Below are 13,949 nucleotides of genomic sequence, written 5' to 3'. Positions count from 1 at the left end.
TGGTTGCCGGGCGGGTGTCAGGCAGCGCGCGGAGGGGGAGCTGTCCCTTATCCTAGGCAGGGCGCCTGGATTGAGAGCCTGTTCTGAAGATTCAATAGAGTATGGCCTTCCTGGGTGAGAAGGCTCTGCTCAAATGCGGGTGAAAAGAGTCAAAGACCACCGTGATCAGGGGGAGTCACGTGCTCCACGGTCGAGTCTGTCGAGAATGCTGCTGTCTGCCCACTTCATCACCTCATTGAGAGGCAGAATCTGTTCAGAGGTAAGCTGAGGATTGAGAATCTCCGTTAGTCTTGCTTATGTTGGAATAAAGTGATTTGATCAAGCAAATTGCATCTAAGAACCTGAGATGTCTCTTTCTGTCCTCATCGGAGCTTCCGCGGAGTGTCCATGGCACGGGATGTTGATGGCAACAGAGGCCTTGACTTCCAATCTCCTGTCACACGAAGCTGAATGCTGTCCCTCCGTGGAGTCTCCGAATATCCTGTACTAGGCTCAGTAAGGATGCTCAAGGACTGGCATTATATAACGATGTCTTCTCTTGATCTATTGCAGACTTTTCATCGTACCACGCACATCCCTGCAATCACACTGTCGGGTAACAAGAGGATCGCTTTTCTCATTCAAGCTACCTTGTGTTTATCAAATGGCATCGGAGCGACAAATTGATATGGCTGACGAGAAGCCACCTAGCGAGTACACGTACGTTCAGAACTCATCACCACAAAACAAATTGTCTCCGAGTATGGACTAACTCATGCATCTTCTCTAGACCACGAGCGAACTTGACCATTCTGGGCTCTTTCACGGGGCTCTTTTGCACCGTGGGCTTCTTGAACTCGTTTGGTATCTTTGAAGAGTACTATGCGAAGAACCAGCTTGCGGATAAGTCTGAATCGACAATCGCATGGCTTGGGGCTCTCAGTATCTTCTTTGTCTTCTCCGCGTCCGTAGTGTCTGGCCCTCTGCTTGACGCGTTCGGTCCCAAGGTAAGTCTCTAGTACTACTCCTGAACTGCGATGTAGCTGACAGACTCGTTAGCTATTACTCTATGTAGGGTCGTTCGGGACTGTATTCTCAATCATGATGACCTCACTCTGCAAGGAACTCTGCCAATTTATTCTCGCGCAAGGTATCTTGCTCGGCGTATCTCTGGCACTTTTGGTGTGCCCCATGCTTGCTCTCGTCGGTCAGTATATCAAGGTCAAGCGTGGAGCCGCTATGGGGATCGTCATTGCAGGTTCATCCCTAGGTGGTGTCATCTGGCCCATTGTGATTAACGAGCTTCTGAAAAAGCCCAATATCCGATTTGAATGGACGATGCGCATTGTTGGATTCATTATGATACCTCTTCTTGCCATTTCATGTCTTTGCTGTCGGCCTCCTAAGACTCAGCCAACCACGAAGCCGCTGTCAGAGAGACCAGATGGCAACGAGACTGTGATCCCGGAGCAGGAACCTGTGAATACTCCCAAAACGGAGTTTTCGATCTTGAGAGAGCCCAAGATGCAGGTGACTTGTCTCGCATTCTTCATCACTTATTTCGGAATGTTTTCCCCTTTCTTCTACACCACATCCTATGCCGTGGCACAGGGCTTCTCCGCCGACTTATCATTCTACACAATCTCCATCATTAACGGAGCGTCCTTCTTCGGCCGCATTGTTCCAGGCATTCTTGCGGACCGATATGGTCGGTTCAACTGCTGCATTCTCGCGACACTGTTATCCGGTGTCATCGCATTATGCTGGACAGCGGCCACGTCCGTTGCGGGCTTGGTAGTTTGGTCTGCAGCATATGGATTCTCTTCTGGAGTGCGCCTTATTCAAGTCTTCATCCCCTATTATAAGGAGTGCTAATACCCTCTTAGGCTATTCTCTCCCTGCAGCAAGCATGTGCAGCCCAGATCGCTACACCAAAGAACTTAGGCTTATCAATTGGTGCCGTCATGGCATCTACATCTCTTTCGTATGTACCTACATGTTTCAAAATGCAAAGCTAACTTTTACATAGCGCAATGTCAGGCATTCCTATCAGTGGCGAACTGGCGGGCAAATACGGATATCTTTCGCTTTCTATCTACTCGGGTGTCAGTCTCTTAGCCGGTACTTTGCTACTTGCGGTAGCGCGTCTGATGCAGAATCGTGATTTGCTAGCATCAGTCTGAGGTTTCGGGATTTTTCTGCAACATTTTGATCGAGTTGTCTGGGGTGCCGCGATGTGATTGTGTAATAGGCTCTGATAGCCAAGGTGTTGACTAGACCTAGAGTTTCTGTTCAGCTCTCCTTGTCGTGTTTCTCATCTCATCAGTTTTATGTCCTCCACATTATTGAAGCGAGTGTAAAAACAATGCTCAGTCCAACTCGAATACTATTCGATCTGCCAAGTCTGTACTAAAGGCTTGACATGCGATACTCACCATGTGGCACGCTTGAGGCACCGCATCCATGGTATGAGGATAACAGAAAATGCATCTTTCGTCCCAATCATATTCGGTTTCTCTTCCGAACTTCCCCCCAATCTCTACCAAACATAGCCAGATTATCAATCACCACCTTCCATCTACAGTCGCCAAGAAGCCAAGTGGCCCGGCACGCCCTTTGCCAACAAGCAACTAGGGCTTGGTCCCACTGATAAGAGATCGAAGGACAAATCTGAGCGATGATCAACCCGTAAGTGCCCAGAATGGCAGGACAAAGCGAATTGCCGAAGTCGCTAAGAGTAATCGTCGAATATCGAGTACTCGAGTCTTTACTTCGCGTCTTTGTCCCGTCCTAGATAAGCATCCGGTTTCCCCGGATATCCGGACAGGCTGGGGAATACGAAGCTGCCAAGTGCATGACTCGGTATGATATGATAAGGTCGCTCTCAGCACTACAGTAGTACCTAAGGTAGACGAATCCTTTGCCAAAAACGGTAAGAGTGGTTGACAGATACGAAGATTAGCTTGTTTATTCATCGTGAGCAGTTCGATAAAGAGATAACGGGCAAGATCCGGCTGAAAAGAGGAGCATGTTGTCTGAATGGTCGTGAACACGCCCCCGTTTTGGGACAGAATGTCGAGTTACGTAACCTCCTATATGGCCATGAGCTGTTATCATCTAGGTCGTTTGAGATATGAAAGTCATCGGTTATGCTGATATCGTTCGAGCGCTTGAGATAGGAACTCTTGCGACGGCCGCATGAATGATGTATCCTTGAGCATATAAGGGAAGAAAAACCGCATAAGACACAATGGTCAGGCAAATTGACACCTCTATCCAAGATGAAGCGCATTACACATCGGCTCTTCGTAGCCGTCTTTCTATTGAGCATCGGCCGGGCAGCAGTGGTGAAGAGAGAGCCTGAACTGCTTCGATTCCGAGGCCCAACCTCCATCACTACGGACTCACTGCACAATATCCACGTGGAATTCGTCGAGGATGCTTTCGAAGGGGAAGTTCACCTTGTCTACGGAGAATGCGACATTTCCAGCGCCAGCTATGGTCACCATGCTATTGGCAGCGCTTTCATCCAACGCGAAGCGAAAGCAGAACGATTTGTCTGGATCACCCCGTCTGACACTCCCCATCTGCACTGCCTGCATGCATTTTCCGGTTCTTCTCTGATTGGACGGTCCGCTCCCATTTCCGTGACTGCGCCTCTCATCAAGCGCGAGGCGATTGCTGATGTCGCGGACGCGATGGGCCCCTGGTTTGATGGTGTTGCATACATGAAAGCCAAGGAGCCCAATAAGCATGTTGTAGCCAAAGCCAAGAACTCCTCGGTTGCCATCGTCGGCGGAGGCATGTCTGGGCTGATGACAAGTCTGCTTCTCGAGTCTGTGGGTATTCACAATTGGCACATCTATGAGTCGACGAACAGGGTGGGTGGGCGAATTCGCACCGAGTATCTCAACAATACACGTCCCGATGAATACCAGTACCAGGAGATGGGTCCCATGCGGTTCCCTGTTAGTATCACTTACGCGGATACCAATGAGACCCTCGAAATACAAGACCACAAGATGATCTTCCAGCTGGCTGATGTGCTGAACAAGATAAACGCCGACAAACCCGACCTTCACGTCAACTTCATCCCATGGGTCCAGAAGAGTGCCAACGTGCCCGCATCATCAGGAGGCAATCGACTCCCCGACGGCCGCATCCCGACTGCAGCTCAGGTAGCGGCCAATTCATCTCTCGTCTATACAGCTCCTTCCTCGAATGCTACTGCTGCCGACGAGGCGGAGGAAGCCTACGCCAGCTACAACAAGCTCGGAGAGACGACCAAAATCAAGCAGATCGCAACAAACATGTACCAAGCACACAAGGCCGCTGTCCAAGATGGCATGTTTCACTGGTCCGAAGCCGGATACCTGCGGTACGCGCTGGGCTACGACGCCAACATCACCGACTACGTCGCCGGCACAGGCGACTCTCCCATCTGGGGGGACTTTTACGACAACGTCTACTTCGCGGCGACGACATGGCGCACCATCGACAAGGGCCTCGAGTCGCTCCCGCGCGCCTTCTACCCTCACATCGCGAACAAAACCACCTTCAACCGCAAGGTGTCCGGGTTAACCTGGAACGAGACCTCGGGCAAGATCGCCGTCAACTGGCGTGAGGATCCCTTCAAGATGACCCCCGAGGGCGAGGAGTATGATTACGCCGTCGTTGCCACACCCTTCAGCAAGGTCCGACTGTGGGAACTGCCCCGCTACTCATCTCTGCTCAGCCGTGCGATCTCTACCCTCAACTACGACCCCGCCTGTAAAATGGCGCTGCACTACAAGTCCCGGTTCTGGGAGCACCAGGAGAATCCCATCTTCGGGGGATGCGGCTCGGTCGACGTCGCGGGTATCGGATCGGTCTGCTACCCATCGTATAATATGAATGGCACGGGGCCCGGTGTGGTTCTCGCATCGTATCTGAGTGGCACGCCTGCGCGGTCAACAGCCGCGCTGAGCACGGAGGACCACGTCGCCCTTGTTCAGCGGACGATGGTCGAAATCCACGGGCCCATCGCGGAGAAGGAGTTCACGGGGATCTTCTACCGTCAGTGCTGGGAGTTTGATGAGCATCAGGCTGGTGCTTGGGCCGATCCTCTGGTCGGTCAGCAGGAGCTTTATCTCCCTGCTTACTACCAGACTGAGTTCAAGACTATCTTTATCGGCGAACATACCAGCTATACTCATGCGTGGATCTTCTCGGCGCTGGACTCGGCGGTTCGGGGCACCACACAATTGCTGCTTGATTTGGGGTTGGTGGATGAGGCAAAGAGCATTGTCCATGAGTGGATGGGACGATGGATCTCAGTCTAAGCTTTCTGCGCTTTCCTTGGATGAGATTGCTTGTAAATATGAATGGCGCCTTCTCATGATAATACGGGACAACCTTCGTCTCTATAGTGGACTCTAGCTCCGAAAAGAGTATCCTTGAGATGATCCAGGGCATTATACACTAATTGTACAAGACGAAAGAGAAGCATTTCCCCCGAGTGCCATGTCTCTGTATTCTGGTAGGATGGCGGTGGCTGCAGCAAATCTGATATGGATGGTTCATGGGAATAAAATCATAAAGAGGAAAGAGGAAAGAGGAAAGAGGAAAGAGGAAAGAGAAAAGAGAAAAGAGAAAACAAAAAATGGACTCGCGGGGAATCGAACCCCGGACCACCCCCATGCTAAGGGGGTATTATACCACTAAACCACAAGCCCATTTGTTGAAGGGCAGGGTCCTTATTCCGCCATAGAGACGAGATCAGACAAACTCTAATGAAGTGTGCATCAGCTGCCATGAAGAGGTAAATCAGAGTAAAATCAAGTTAGAAGGAACTGACGAAGAAAGATCCAACCATATATAGCAACTCTTTACATGACCGACAGTAAAATCTCCTACGCGAAAAGTCTATTGTTGAGGCAAATCCTCGCGACCATCCTGCCAGCTGGTACAGTTGACACAGCGCAATGCCTACAACACATTAGACACTCTGGATATTCCACATTCAAACAGGATGTCAATACCTTTTCACTGATGTACTTCCGACAATATTTGCATCGCACTGTCTGCTTAATGACCCGATCATGGGAGATCCACATGTAGAGATGCCCGATCGCGTACAATGTCAGACTGACACCGAGAAAGCTGACCACTGTCTCGAGAAACGCACTGTGCGACTCCGTCAGCTCATTAAACTTTGAGTTGGTGTATAATCTGGCTTGGAGATCATACCCATAAGCCAGTACAAGGGCGCCGTCATCTCTCGCCTGCTCGAGGGTATTGTACCCTTTCTCCTTGACATAATGCGGTCCCCGTCGGAGCACGGCAAACTTTTCGTCCAAATTGCGATGCAAAAATGGAAGAAGAGAGACAATGGGGAGAATGATATCGGAGACGAAAGAAGTAACCACCTTGGTAAATGCTTGAGCGATACTAAATGATGTCAGTCAGTTCCCTCTTTGAGAGGTCGTTGGGGACAGTCCTACATCAAACCCAATGCAACCTCGAGGACGTTATCTCGCACGGCAAAATTGAGGAAGCCATCCCAAACACGCTTGACTGAATTCTGGGCGCTGTGGCCCACCCGAAGGAGCGCTTCAGTGCTATCGTCGAGGCGAGGCATGTCCGTTGTTGAATGTGTCGGGAATTGGAAGAGGATCGTGTGGACTGTGGACAGTGGCGGGTCGATCATTTATATAAGTGTTGCTTTCATCATCCCGTCATGTGCCGCTGTCAATCAATAAACGTAAAACTTGGAAGTGATTATGCATAGCCAATCATTGTCATCGGATGAGATTTAAGGTTATCGGCAATTCTGGTCTATTATTCTCAAGGGCAAATATAGTTAGATATCCGATATCTCACAGCTGCGTAAAGACCAGCTTCGGGTGCGCGACTTGTCAGATGAAACCTTGGCTCCAGACCATGATAGGGTGTGACGAATGCTGAGTCGCTGTCAGCAGCTATACAGAAAACTGATACAATGGCGAGATATAGGGCCCGACAAGCAATATCTTGATGCATGGATCAATAACACCAGCGACGACTACTATGGGCCATTGGGATACCGCGTCTGCAATTCAGATCTTCCAGTCTCCGATGAAGTGTGTATCATCACGGCGGAGTGGCTAGCCTTTGCTTTACTAGTCACACTAGCTGAGATAAGACTTGTTCAACATGAACAATTGGTCTTCCAGACCGAACGGGGTTATATGACAGGAGATAGCCATGTTCTGGATGAGTTGTTTCGACGATTCACCCTATAACAGAACAGGCTGCGTGAAATACTACTGCTGCCGTGCTTTGGACAAGCTGTTTCAGAGGGCATCGGCCTCACCGAGGGTAGGTGTCGCTCTCGTTGCTCCCGAGCTGGACTCTGGCCCAAGGCACTGTCCTGATCACTGAGCTGGGGCTCGGCCGGTGAGATGCGACGCTGGCATTGAGCCGTCTCGAGTCAGGTCCTTTTCTTCTTTCATACTTTGACATGGCCTGTATCATCCGTCAACGCCGACTGAACGTGAATGTATTCGGAGACAGTCTATACCAACCCACAAACATCAAGCACTTTCTTTATCAAGTTCTGACTCACCGTCCTTCTTTCAGACCGACCTCAGCCGCTCCGATGGAAGGCCACTGGTTAAACGCAATGACCCACTATTATTGTCTCCTATCTTTCAAACCTAGCGAGGTTTTCGGTGCACACTTGATAGATCCCAGTTTAGCGCCTTAAGGATTTTACGTGGCTTACAAGCTATAAGCGGATTTGCTCCTTTGCTGAAGCAAATGCGAGGTGGGTGTAATCTCATACTCGTACGGCACTGTTCTGAATCTCAATCTATGGCAATCATGGCATATCAACATGACTTGGGCCTTATCTATCCACAGTCATCAGCCTTGACTGGAATACCTTTCCGGCTCCATCTTCTCCAGGTCTAGATCCCTCGAAGCGCCCCTCCCGGATACAATGGAGCTTGTCTGCCATTGATGATCTTTGCTCGTTGGTTATGGACGGATTTGAGTGCTGCCGTTTTGCCGCACCGGAAAAGGAAAAAAGGAGCTGGAAGATGACCAATCCTTTGCCTAATTAGAATATATCCCACCTGCCAAGCTTTTGTCAAACAGTCCGGTTGCTCTTTTTGAGACATTGGAGTTGATGGAGTGCTTGGCACGCGCCTAGAGGCTATTGTGAGACCGACTGGGTGTCACACTAGGGAATTAGGGTCCTTCAAGGTGCAATATTCATCAACTTGCGACAGAGGGTATGCTCTCCGAGATCCTTGAGGGCAATCAAATTGAAGCTCTACTATTGCCACAATCTGCAGTGAAGCTATGCGAATAAGATATAAGCCTGCGATTTGCCATGCTTGACCTACTTCTTCTCGTCCCTTCCCAGTCCATTCTTTCTAATTTTACTACTGTACAGTCATTCTTTGTTGGTTATTCAGCTCCAGTCGTTGATCGACTCTACATTCTTTCACCATGTATTTCATTGCCCTGGTAGCCGCGGCTGGACTCGCGCACGCCTACACTGTGGTCACCGCCGAGCAGTTCATGATGAAGAACATAGATCCTATTGTTCTTCCTGGCCAGTACAAAAGCCACATGCACAGCTTCTTTGGATCCGATGCCGTCACCATCAACACAAACACCTCGGCCGAGCTCCAGGCCGGTTGCTCGACCACCGAGAACCCCAACGACCTTTCCGTCTACTGTACGCTTCTCATCATTTCAAACCATAAGCGAATCTGACCAAAACAGGGATCCCGACCTTATACCTGACCGAAAACAGCCAACACGCCCCCATCAAGCCCATGCGCTTCAGCGCCTACTACGTCAACATCGGCGACGCCGAGATCCCCTTCCCCCAGAACTTCAAGGCCGTCGCCGGCAACGCCAAGGGCGCCTCCCAGGCCGACGTCGAATCCGTCTACGGCATCCAGTGGATGTGCGAAGGCGTGTCCAACACCGACGGCGGCAAGGACGTCGCCGCCTTCCCGACCAAGACCTGCCCAACCCATCTCCAGTCCATCCTGCTGTTCCCGGACTGCGTGAACCCAGATACCCTCGAATACGCCTACTCGGGCACCCAGAACTGGAGCGGCAGCTTCCGGCCCGCGAACCGCTGCCCCGCGAGCATGAAGCGTCTCCCGCAGCTGCGGTTCTCCGTCCGCTATGATCTGCGCAAGCTGCTGCCGGATGGGTGGTCGGGTACGCCGCCGCTTGAGTTGGCGTGCGGCTCGTCTTACTGCTGGCATGGCGATTTCATCAACGGATGGGTTCCCGAGGCGGCGGAGAATATGCTCAAGGCGACTGATAAGCGGGAGTTCATGCAGGTGGATGGGCCGCTGGGTGGGGGGAAGGATGGGTCTAAGTGTGGAGCGAAGAATGCGCACGACCAGGATCCCAACCATGGAACGAGTGATTGGGCGACGAGTGTGAAGATGATGTCGAGTAAGAGGAGTATCGGCCAGCGTCGTTGATCTGGAATGACCCCTGGGATTTGCTGTGGATGTCCGGAGCATCATAGTAGGCAGGTTATTAATAGGGCTCTTTTGCAACCGTGTAAATAGTCAGCTTTGGCTCTGGTGCCGGCCTCTGTGTAGGCTTTCATTCCTAATCAGGCAGTCCCGTCCTGCTGCCCAGACTGCTGCATCTACAGCTTGATCAATAGTATGAGCGTGCTATACACACTTGAGGGTTTCATTTTCCTGGAAGAAGAGGGTATTGGTACATAGTAAATTGGGCATTTTCTTTCCAGCTAAAGGCCGGTAGAGGGAATGCGCCGGCCTAGTCAAGCATTCAGTTTTAATTAGGCACATTGCGGAATATTGCTGCACTACTAACTTTGTTATTTCTAAAAACTTATTCACCTCCTTATCAATAGGTTAGGCAGTTAGAGTAAGTCCTCTTCTTCCCATCACTTTCGGCTGCAGGTCTTTGTATCTAATCCTTGTGTGCATCCACCTACTGCGCGAATGAGACCGTCTGTAGGACTAAGCAGCGTCAATACTCGTCAATACGAATACAGATATCATGAACCGACCAGCCTTCACTTCAGATGTCCGAGCGTGGGTGGACAGGGGAAAGATGGGGAGGGACGTCGATATGGGCTGCTGTTTTCGTGAGGAAGACGTCTGCTGCAGTCTTTGTCGAGCTGTAGCCATCACGGAAAATAAAGGTCATGGGGAATCCGACGTCAAAAGGGGCCGCATTATCGATCTCGGCGAGGTCATTTTCTGACAGACTGATACTTAATGCTTCGACATTGGCTTTGAGATGCTCAACCTTGCGTTGGCCAATGATTGGGAAGACATATGGTGCCTTGTGCAGAACATAGGCAAGTGCCTAGGTATACCGGCAGAATTAGCCAAGAGCCTACCACAATGATATCTATACCTGTAGGATCCCTGAACAACATACAATAGCATGAAGGTTTGTTTTCTTTTGGTTCGCAATCTTCTCCAGCGCCTCAGAGACTTTGATGTCGTGTTCGTTGACAGCCGAGGCTCTCGCAGAGCCTTGCTCTCCTTCCTGCCGTGCCTTGGCCGACTTGAATTTCCCCTGGCCCAGAGGGGCCCAAGGAGCGATCGCCATGTTCTGGTTGCGACACATTGGTATGATCTCGCGCTCCAGGTCCCGAAACCCAGCATTCCATTTACCCTGATAGACGGAGAATGGGCGCAGACCATTCGCCCGCGCATACTCATTTGCTTTGACGACGACCCACGCGGGCGTGTCTGAGATTCCGAGGTAGAGGACCTTTCCAGCGTTTACCAGCGCGTTGAGGCCCTGCATAACTTCTTCGACAGAGGTGGTAAAGTCCCACCAGTGGACATACAGCAGATCAATATAGTCTGTTTGGAGCTTTTTGAGGCTTTGCTCCACAGAGATGCGCATACTCTTGACAGAATTGCCCACGTAGTTTGACTGGAGAGGCTCTGTGGCACGGTGGGCTGATCGAAACCCGGTTGTGTATTTGGTGGCGATGCTGGACGGTGTGAAGTCAGCGTATGCCTGGAGCAGATATGGGCCTTGGGCTTGGGATGAAATCATACACAAGTTGGTCCCGATTCTTGCGGGCTTGCATCCATTCTCCCAGCCAGATTTCAGACTCCTCATCCTGATAGTTGTTTGCTCTGCGCGGATGTCAGTCATGAAGTCTACGTCAAGAGAGGAAGGGTTATACAGACGTGTCAATGAAATTGCCCCCGAGGTCGTAGAATGCATCGAGGAGCTTGAATGATTGCTCTTTATCACATTCGCCCATGAAATCTTTCCTACATGGACAATAAGCCCCATGTGTTGTTATAGGCAGGGCGCAATTCCTACCAAGCTGTACCAAAGTTCATAGCCCCGAGGCACAACGGGGAGACCTTGATGCCGGCACTGGGCGACAAAACTCGGTGGTAACCAAGGAGGCTGGCTGGCTTGGGCGCAAACTGAAAGACTGAGGCCATGATTATAAAGACAGGACAGATTCTTGGGCGTATAAGAAAGTGTGAATGACTCTAGCCCATTTGCTGGAGAGTCTTAGGCGAGGTACACATGGGTTTTATATTGATGAATTGTATATATTCTGAATGGTCTTAACGGTCTGATTATGGGAGTATTATCATCTAGCACTTTATTTTGATCAAACATGGATCAATGATTGGACAATCTGAAATGATTATAAAATAAGGTTAGGATTCACACTAAATGCTGACATTTGCATGCCATGGTAGACCCACCACTGGAATTGGAAATGATCCATGGACCATAGGCAGGTCAATAGCAGGCCAAATAATGGAATTTACCACCGGAGATAGTTAAACCCGTCCGCTGCCTGCAGGATTCAAATACTCATCCAGGACTCTCCCTTGTACTTGCTGTCAGTCAACATGGTCAAGATTCTCCACTCAATGAAAGAGCGGCCTATCATCTTCCATCATAACCAACAATAATATTGCTCTGCTCTCACAATATTGTCAGCTTTTAGCAGTCAGCAAGCCCCGAAACCTCCATTCCCAGACAATATGCAGAGCTCCGTAGTTGCCGCCTCGTCCGTTCTGCAGCGCCTCCCGCCGGGAATCGAGGTGACGGCCCAGGACAGTTGGTTTGGGGTTTCAGACCCAGTGAAAAGACGGAAATTGCAGAATCGATTGAACCAGCGAGCCCGGCGTTGGTATTCCCCATGGCCGGTGACTTTCCCTTTTAGTACTAACGAATGGAAAAGGACACCGTCAGCGAACAGCCAACGCAAACAGCCAATTCAGCCAGCAGCGGCAGCTTCCCACTGAGCCCTCCGACCAGGTCGACCTAGTACTGCAGATTCTGTCTACAGTGCGGATTCTGGGTCCAACCGCAATCAATGCCCGGCGTACCTTGCAGCAGCTTGAAACCGTCGTTATTGCCCTAGGCAAATGCATCAGTGGGTCCCCCGTGGCTGATCTACGTCTGGGGGTAACGAGACTCAACGTCCTGCGAGCATTACATGTCAATCTGGAGGTTCTGGGTTACCGGCCAAGTGATATTGGTGACAATGCGCAATCAGTCTTCACTATCCAGGGGCCTTCCCATCTTCCAAGCAGAAACACGAGCGAGTTGAAGCTGCCGCCGGCCCTGAAACCGACCGCGATTCAGCGCACGGTTCCACACCACCCATGGCTGGACCTCATTCCTTTCCCGTACATGCGGGATACCCTGATCCTGACCCAGGACTTCATCGACGAAGAGCAACTCTGCCACGATTTGTCTGGTCAGGGAGCGTCTGGGGTCCTGCACTCTGGCCGAGAGGTAGGGATCGGCGAGACGGGTATCCTCGTCTGGAAGGATCCCTGGGATCCGTCCGGCTGGGAAGTCACCGAGACATTTCTCCGGTTATGGGGGTGGACTGTCCGGGACTGCTGGGACCTGTTCCGTTCGACGAACGCGTGGCGCAGTCGTCGCGGGGAGAGACCGCTATTTGCGATTCGTGAGAGCGACGACCGACGACCGAACTCTACTGTAGAGAAAATATGATACATAGCATTTTTAGTCTAATTTCAGACTGTAGATGCGCTGGACATCTTCCCCCTCGATGCAAATCACCCGGTCTCGTACAACAGCCTCCACCGCCTGGTCGATTCCCTGATCTCCCTGGACGAGATCATACCAGCCACTGGTGTCATCACGGCTCAGTAGACTCACTGCAACGGACGCAACATCTCCAATAGTCACCTGGCCCACGGCTTGTGTCTTCCCAAGCTTTACCTTGCCAGTTGCCGGGCTTGTCAAGAGCCAGCTCGGCCGCAAGCTGATGGCCTGCAGGCCGGGGCTGCCCCGGAGCTCCCGCTGCCGGGCAACGGCAACCAAGTGCTCGTCCGCTTGCAACTTGGAATCCTTGACGCTCGGATAGGAGTTGGACTCCCAGAGATATTCCTTGATGTCCCGCTCGTCCCACCAGGGTGCAGGATGGGCGCGACGCGGGGAACGAAATCATCAGGAACTTGCGCACATAGTCGGCACGGCCGGACGCCTGAATAATCCGTTGTGCAACATCCCGATCGATCTCGTAAGGATTGGAGAAGGAACCTGGGTGGTTGTTGTACCGGTTACTCAGTCCAATTTTGAAGAATACTGGGCCAGAGACTCACCAGCCGCGAAAACGACACAGTTTGGTTGGACCTTCTCAAGAAGCCGCGTTGCATCGTCAGGGGATTCAATGTGTCTGAGATCACAATGAAGGACATCTAGACGGCCGGGTCCGTGGGCGCCCAGCCGCAGAATGTCTAATTCCTGCTGGGGGTTTCGAATTACGCTGGTGACATCCCAGGACCGAGCCACCATCAAACTCGTCATCGCTCGGGCAACTCGCCCGTTGCCACCGAAGAGTAGCACTCGAAGGTTCGAGATTGACTCTCTCGTTGCGGTAGTCATCCTATGACTTGTGGATGGTTGACGGAAAGATAGCTGGAGGCTGCGTCTTGAGGCACCTTGACGGACGGGGGGGGGGG

The 13,949-nt window shown here is 51.3% G+C and overlaps 7 protein-coding genes across 7 annotated transcripts; 4 read left to right on the top strand and 3 right to left on the bottom strand.

Annotated features, from left to right (window-relative positions):
* Nucleotides 1-643: 643 nt before the first annotated feature.
* CDV56_101953 (putative MFS monocarboxylate transporter) lies at nucleotides 644-2,162 on the top strand (the record flags this gene model as incomplete). The annotated part of the gene is made up of 5 exons (XM_026755572.1): nucleotides 644-699; nucleotides 770-986; nucleotides 1,039-1,809; nucleotides 1,866-1,963; nucleotides 2,009-2,162. The coding sequence occupies 5 exons, from the start codon at nucleotides 644-646 to the stop codon at nucleotides 2,160-2,162; spliced, it is 1,296 nt and encodes a 431-aa protein (XP_026609689.1).
* Nucleotides 2,163-3,260: 1,098 nt separating this feature from the next.
* Nucleotides 3,261-5,300, top strand: CDV56_101518 (flavin monoamine oxidase family protein; the record flags this gene model as incomplete). Its single annotated transcript, XM_026755137.1, has 1 exon — nucleotides 3,261-5,300. The coding sequence occupies one exon, from the start codon at nucleotides 3,261-3,263 to the stop codon at nucleotides 5,298-5,300; it is 2,040 nt and encodes a 679-aa protein (XP_026609688.1).
* A 583-nt stretch (nucleotides 5,301-5,883) lies between these two features.
* On the bottom strand, nucleotides 5,884-6,598 carry CDV56_101328 (MscL family protein; the record flags this gene model as incomplete). The annotated part of the gene is made up of 4 exons (XM_026754947.1): nucleotides 5,884-5,946; nucleotides 6,000-6,144; nucleotides 6,208-6,408; nucleotides 6,462-6,598. 4 exons carry the CDS (start codon nucleotides 6,596-6,598, stop codon nucleotides 5,884-5,886), a joined length of 546 nt encoding a protein of 181 aa, XP_026609687.1.
* A 1,856-nt stretch (nucleotides 6,599-8,454) lies between these two features.
* Nucleotides 8,455-9,455, top strand: CDV56_100880 (DUF1996 domain-containing protein; the record flags this gene model as incomplete). Its single annotated transcript, XM_026754499.1, has 2 exons — nucleotides 8,455-8,686; nucleotides 8,734-9,455. The coding sequence occupies 2 exons, from the start codon at nucleotides 8,455-8,457 to the stop codon at nucleotides 9,453-9,455; spliced, it is 954 nt and encodes a 317-aa protein (XP_026609686.1).
* Nucleotides 9,456-10,029: 574 nt separating this feature from the next.
* Nucleotides 10,030-11,432, bottom strand: CDV56_100561 (aldo/keto reductase; the record flags this gene model as incomplete). Its single annotated transcript, XM_026754180.1, has 5 exons — nucleotides 10,030-10,320; nucleotides 10,396-10,963; nucleotides 11,031-11,111; nucleotides 11,166-11,252; nucleotides 11,305-11,432. 5 exons carry the CDS (start codon nucleotides 11,430-11,432, stop codon nucleotides 10,030-10,032), a joined length of 1,155 nt encoding a protein of 384 aa, XP_026609685.1.
* Nucleotides 11,433-11,990: 558 nt separating this feature from the next.
* On the top strand, nucleotides 11,991-12,975 carry CDV56_100315 (DUF3425 domain-containing protein; the record flags this gene model as incomplete). The annotated part of the gene is made up of 2 exons (XM_026753934.1): nucleotides 11,991-12,135; nucleotides 12,191-12,975. The coding sequence occupies 2 exons, from the start codon at nucleotides 11,991-11,993 to the stop codon at nucleotides 12,973-12,975; spliced, it is 930 nt and encodes a 309-aa protein (XP_026609684.1).
* Nucleotides 12,976-12,987: 12 nt separating this feature from the next.
* CDV56_100036 (uncharacterized protein) lies at nucleotides 12,988-13,872 on the bottom strand (the record flags this gene model as incomplete). The annotated part of the gene is made up of 3 exons (XM_026753655.1): nucleotides 12,988-13,386; nucleotides 13,451-13,527; nucleotides 13,590-13,872. The coding sequence occupies 3 exons, from the start codon at nucleotides 13,870-13,872 to the stop codon at nucleotides 12,988-12,990; spliced, it is 759 nt and encodes a 252-aa protein (XP_026609683.1).
* Between the last annotated feature and the right edge of the window lie 77 nt (nucleotides 13,873-13,949).

Source organism: Aspergillus thermomutatus (assembly GCF_002237265.1).
Source record: "Aspergillus thermomutatus strain HMR AF 39 chromosome Unknown NODE_441, whole genome shotgun sequence".
NCBI lineage: Eukaryota > Fungi > Ascomycota > Eurotiomycetes > Eurotiales > Aspergillaceae > Aspergillus > Aspergillus thermomutatus.
This window is presented reverse-complemented; position numbering and strand designations above follow the sequence as displayed.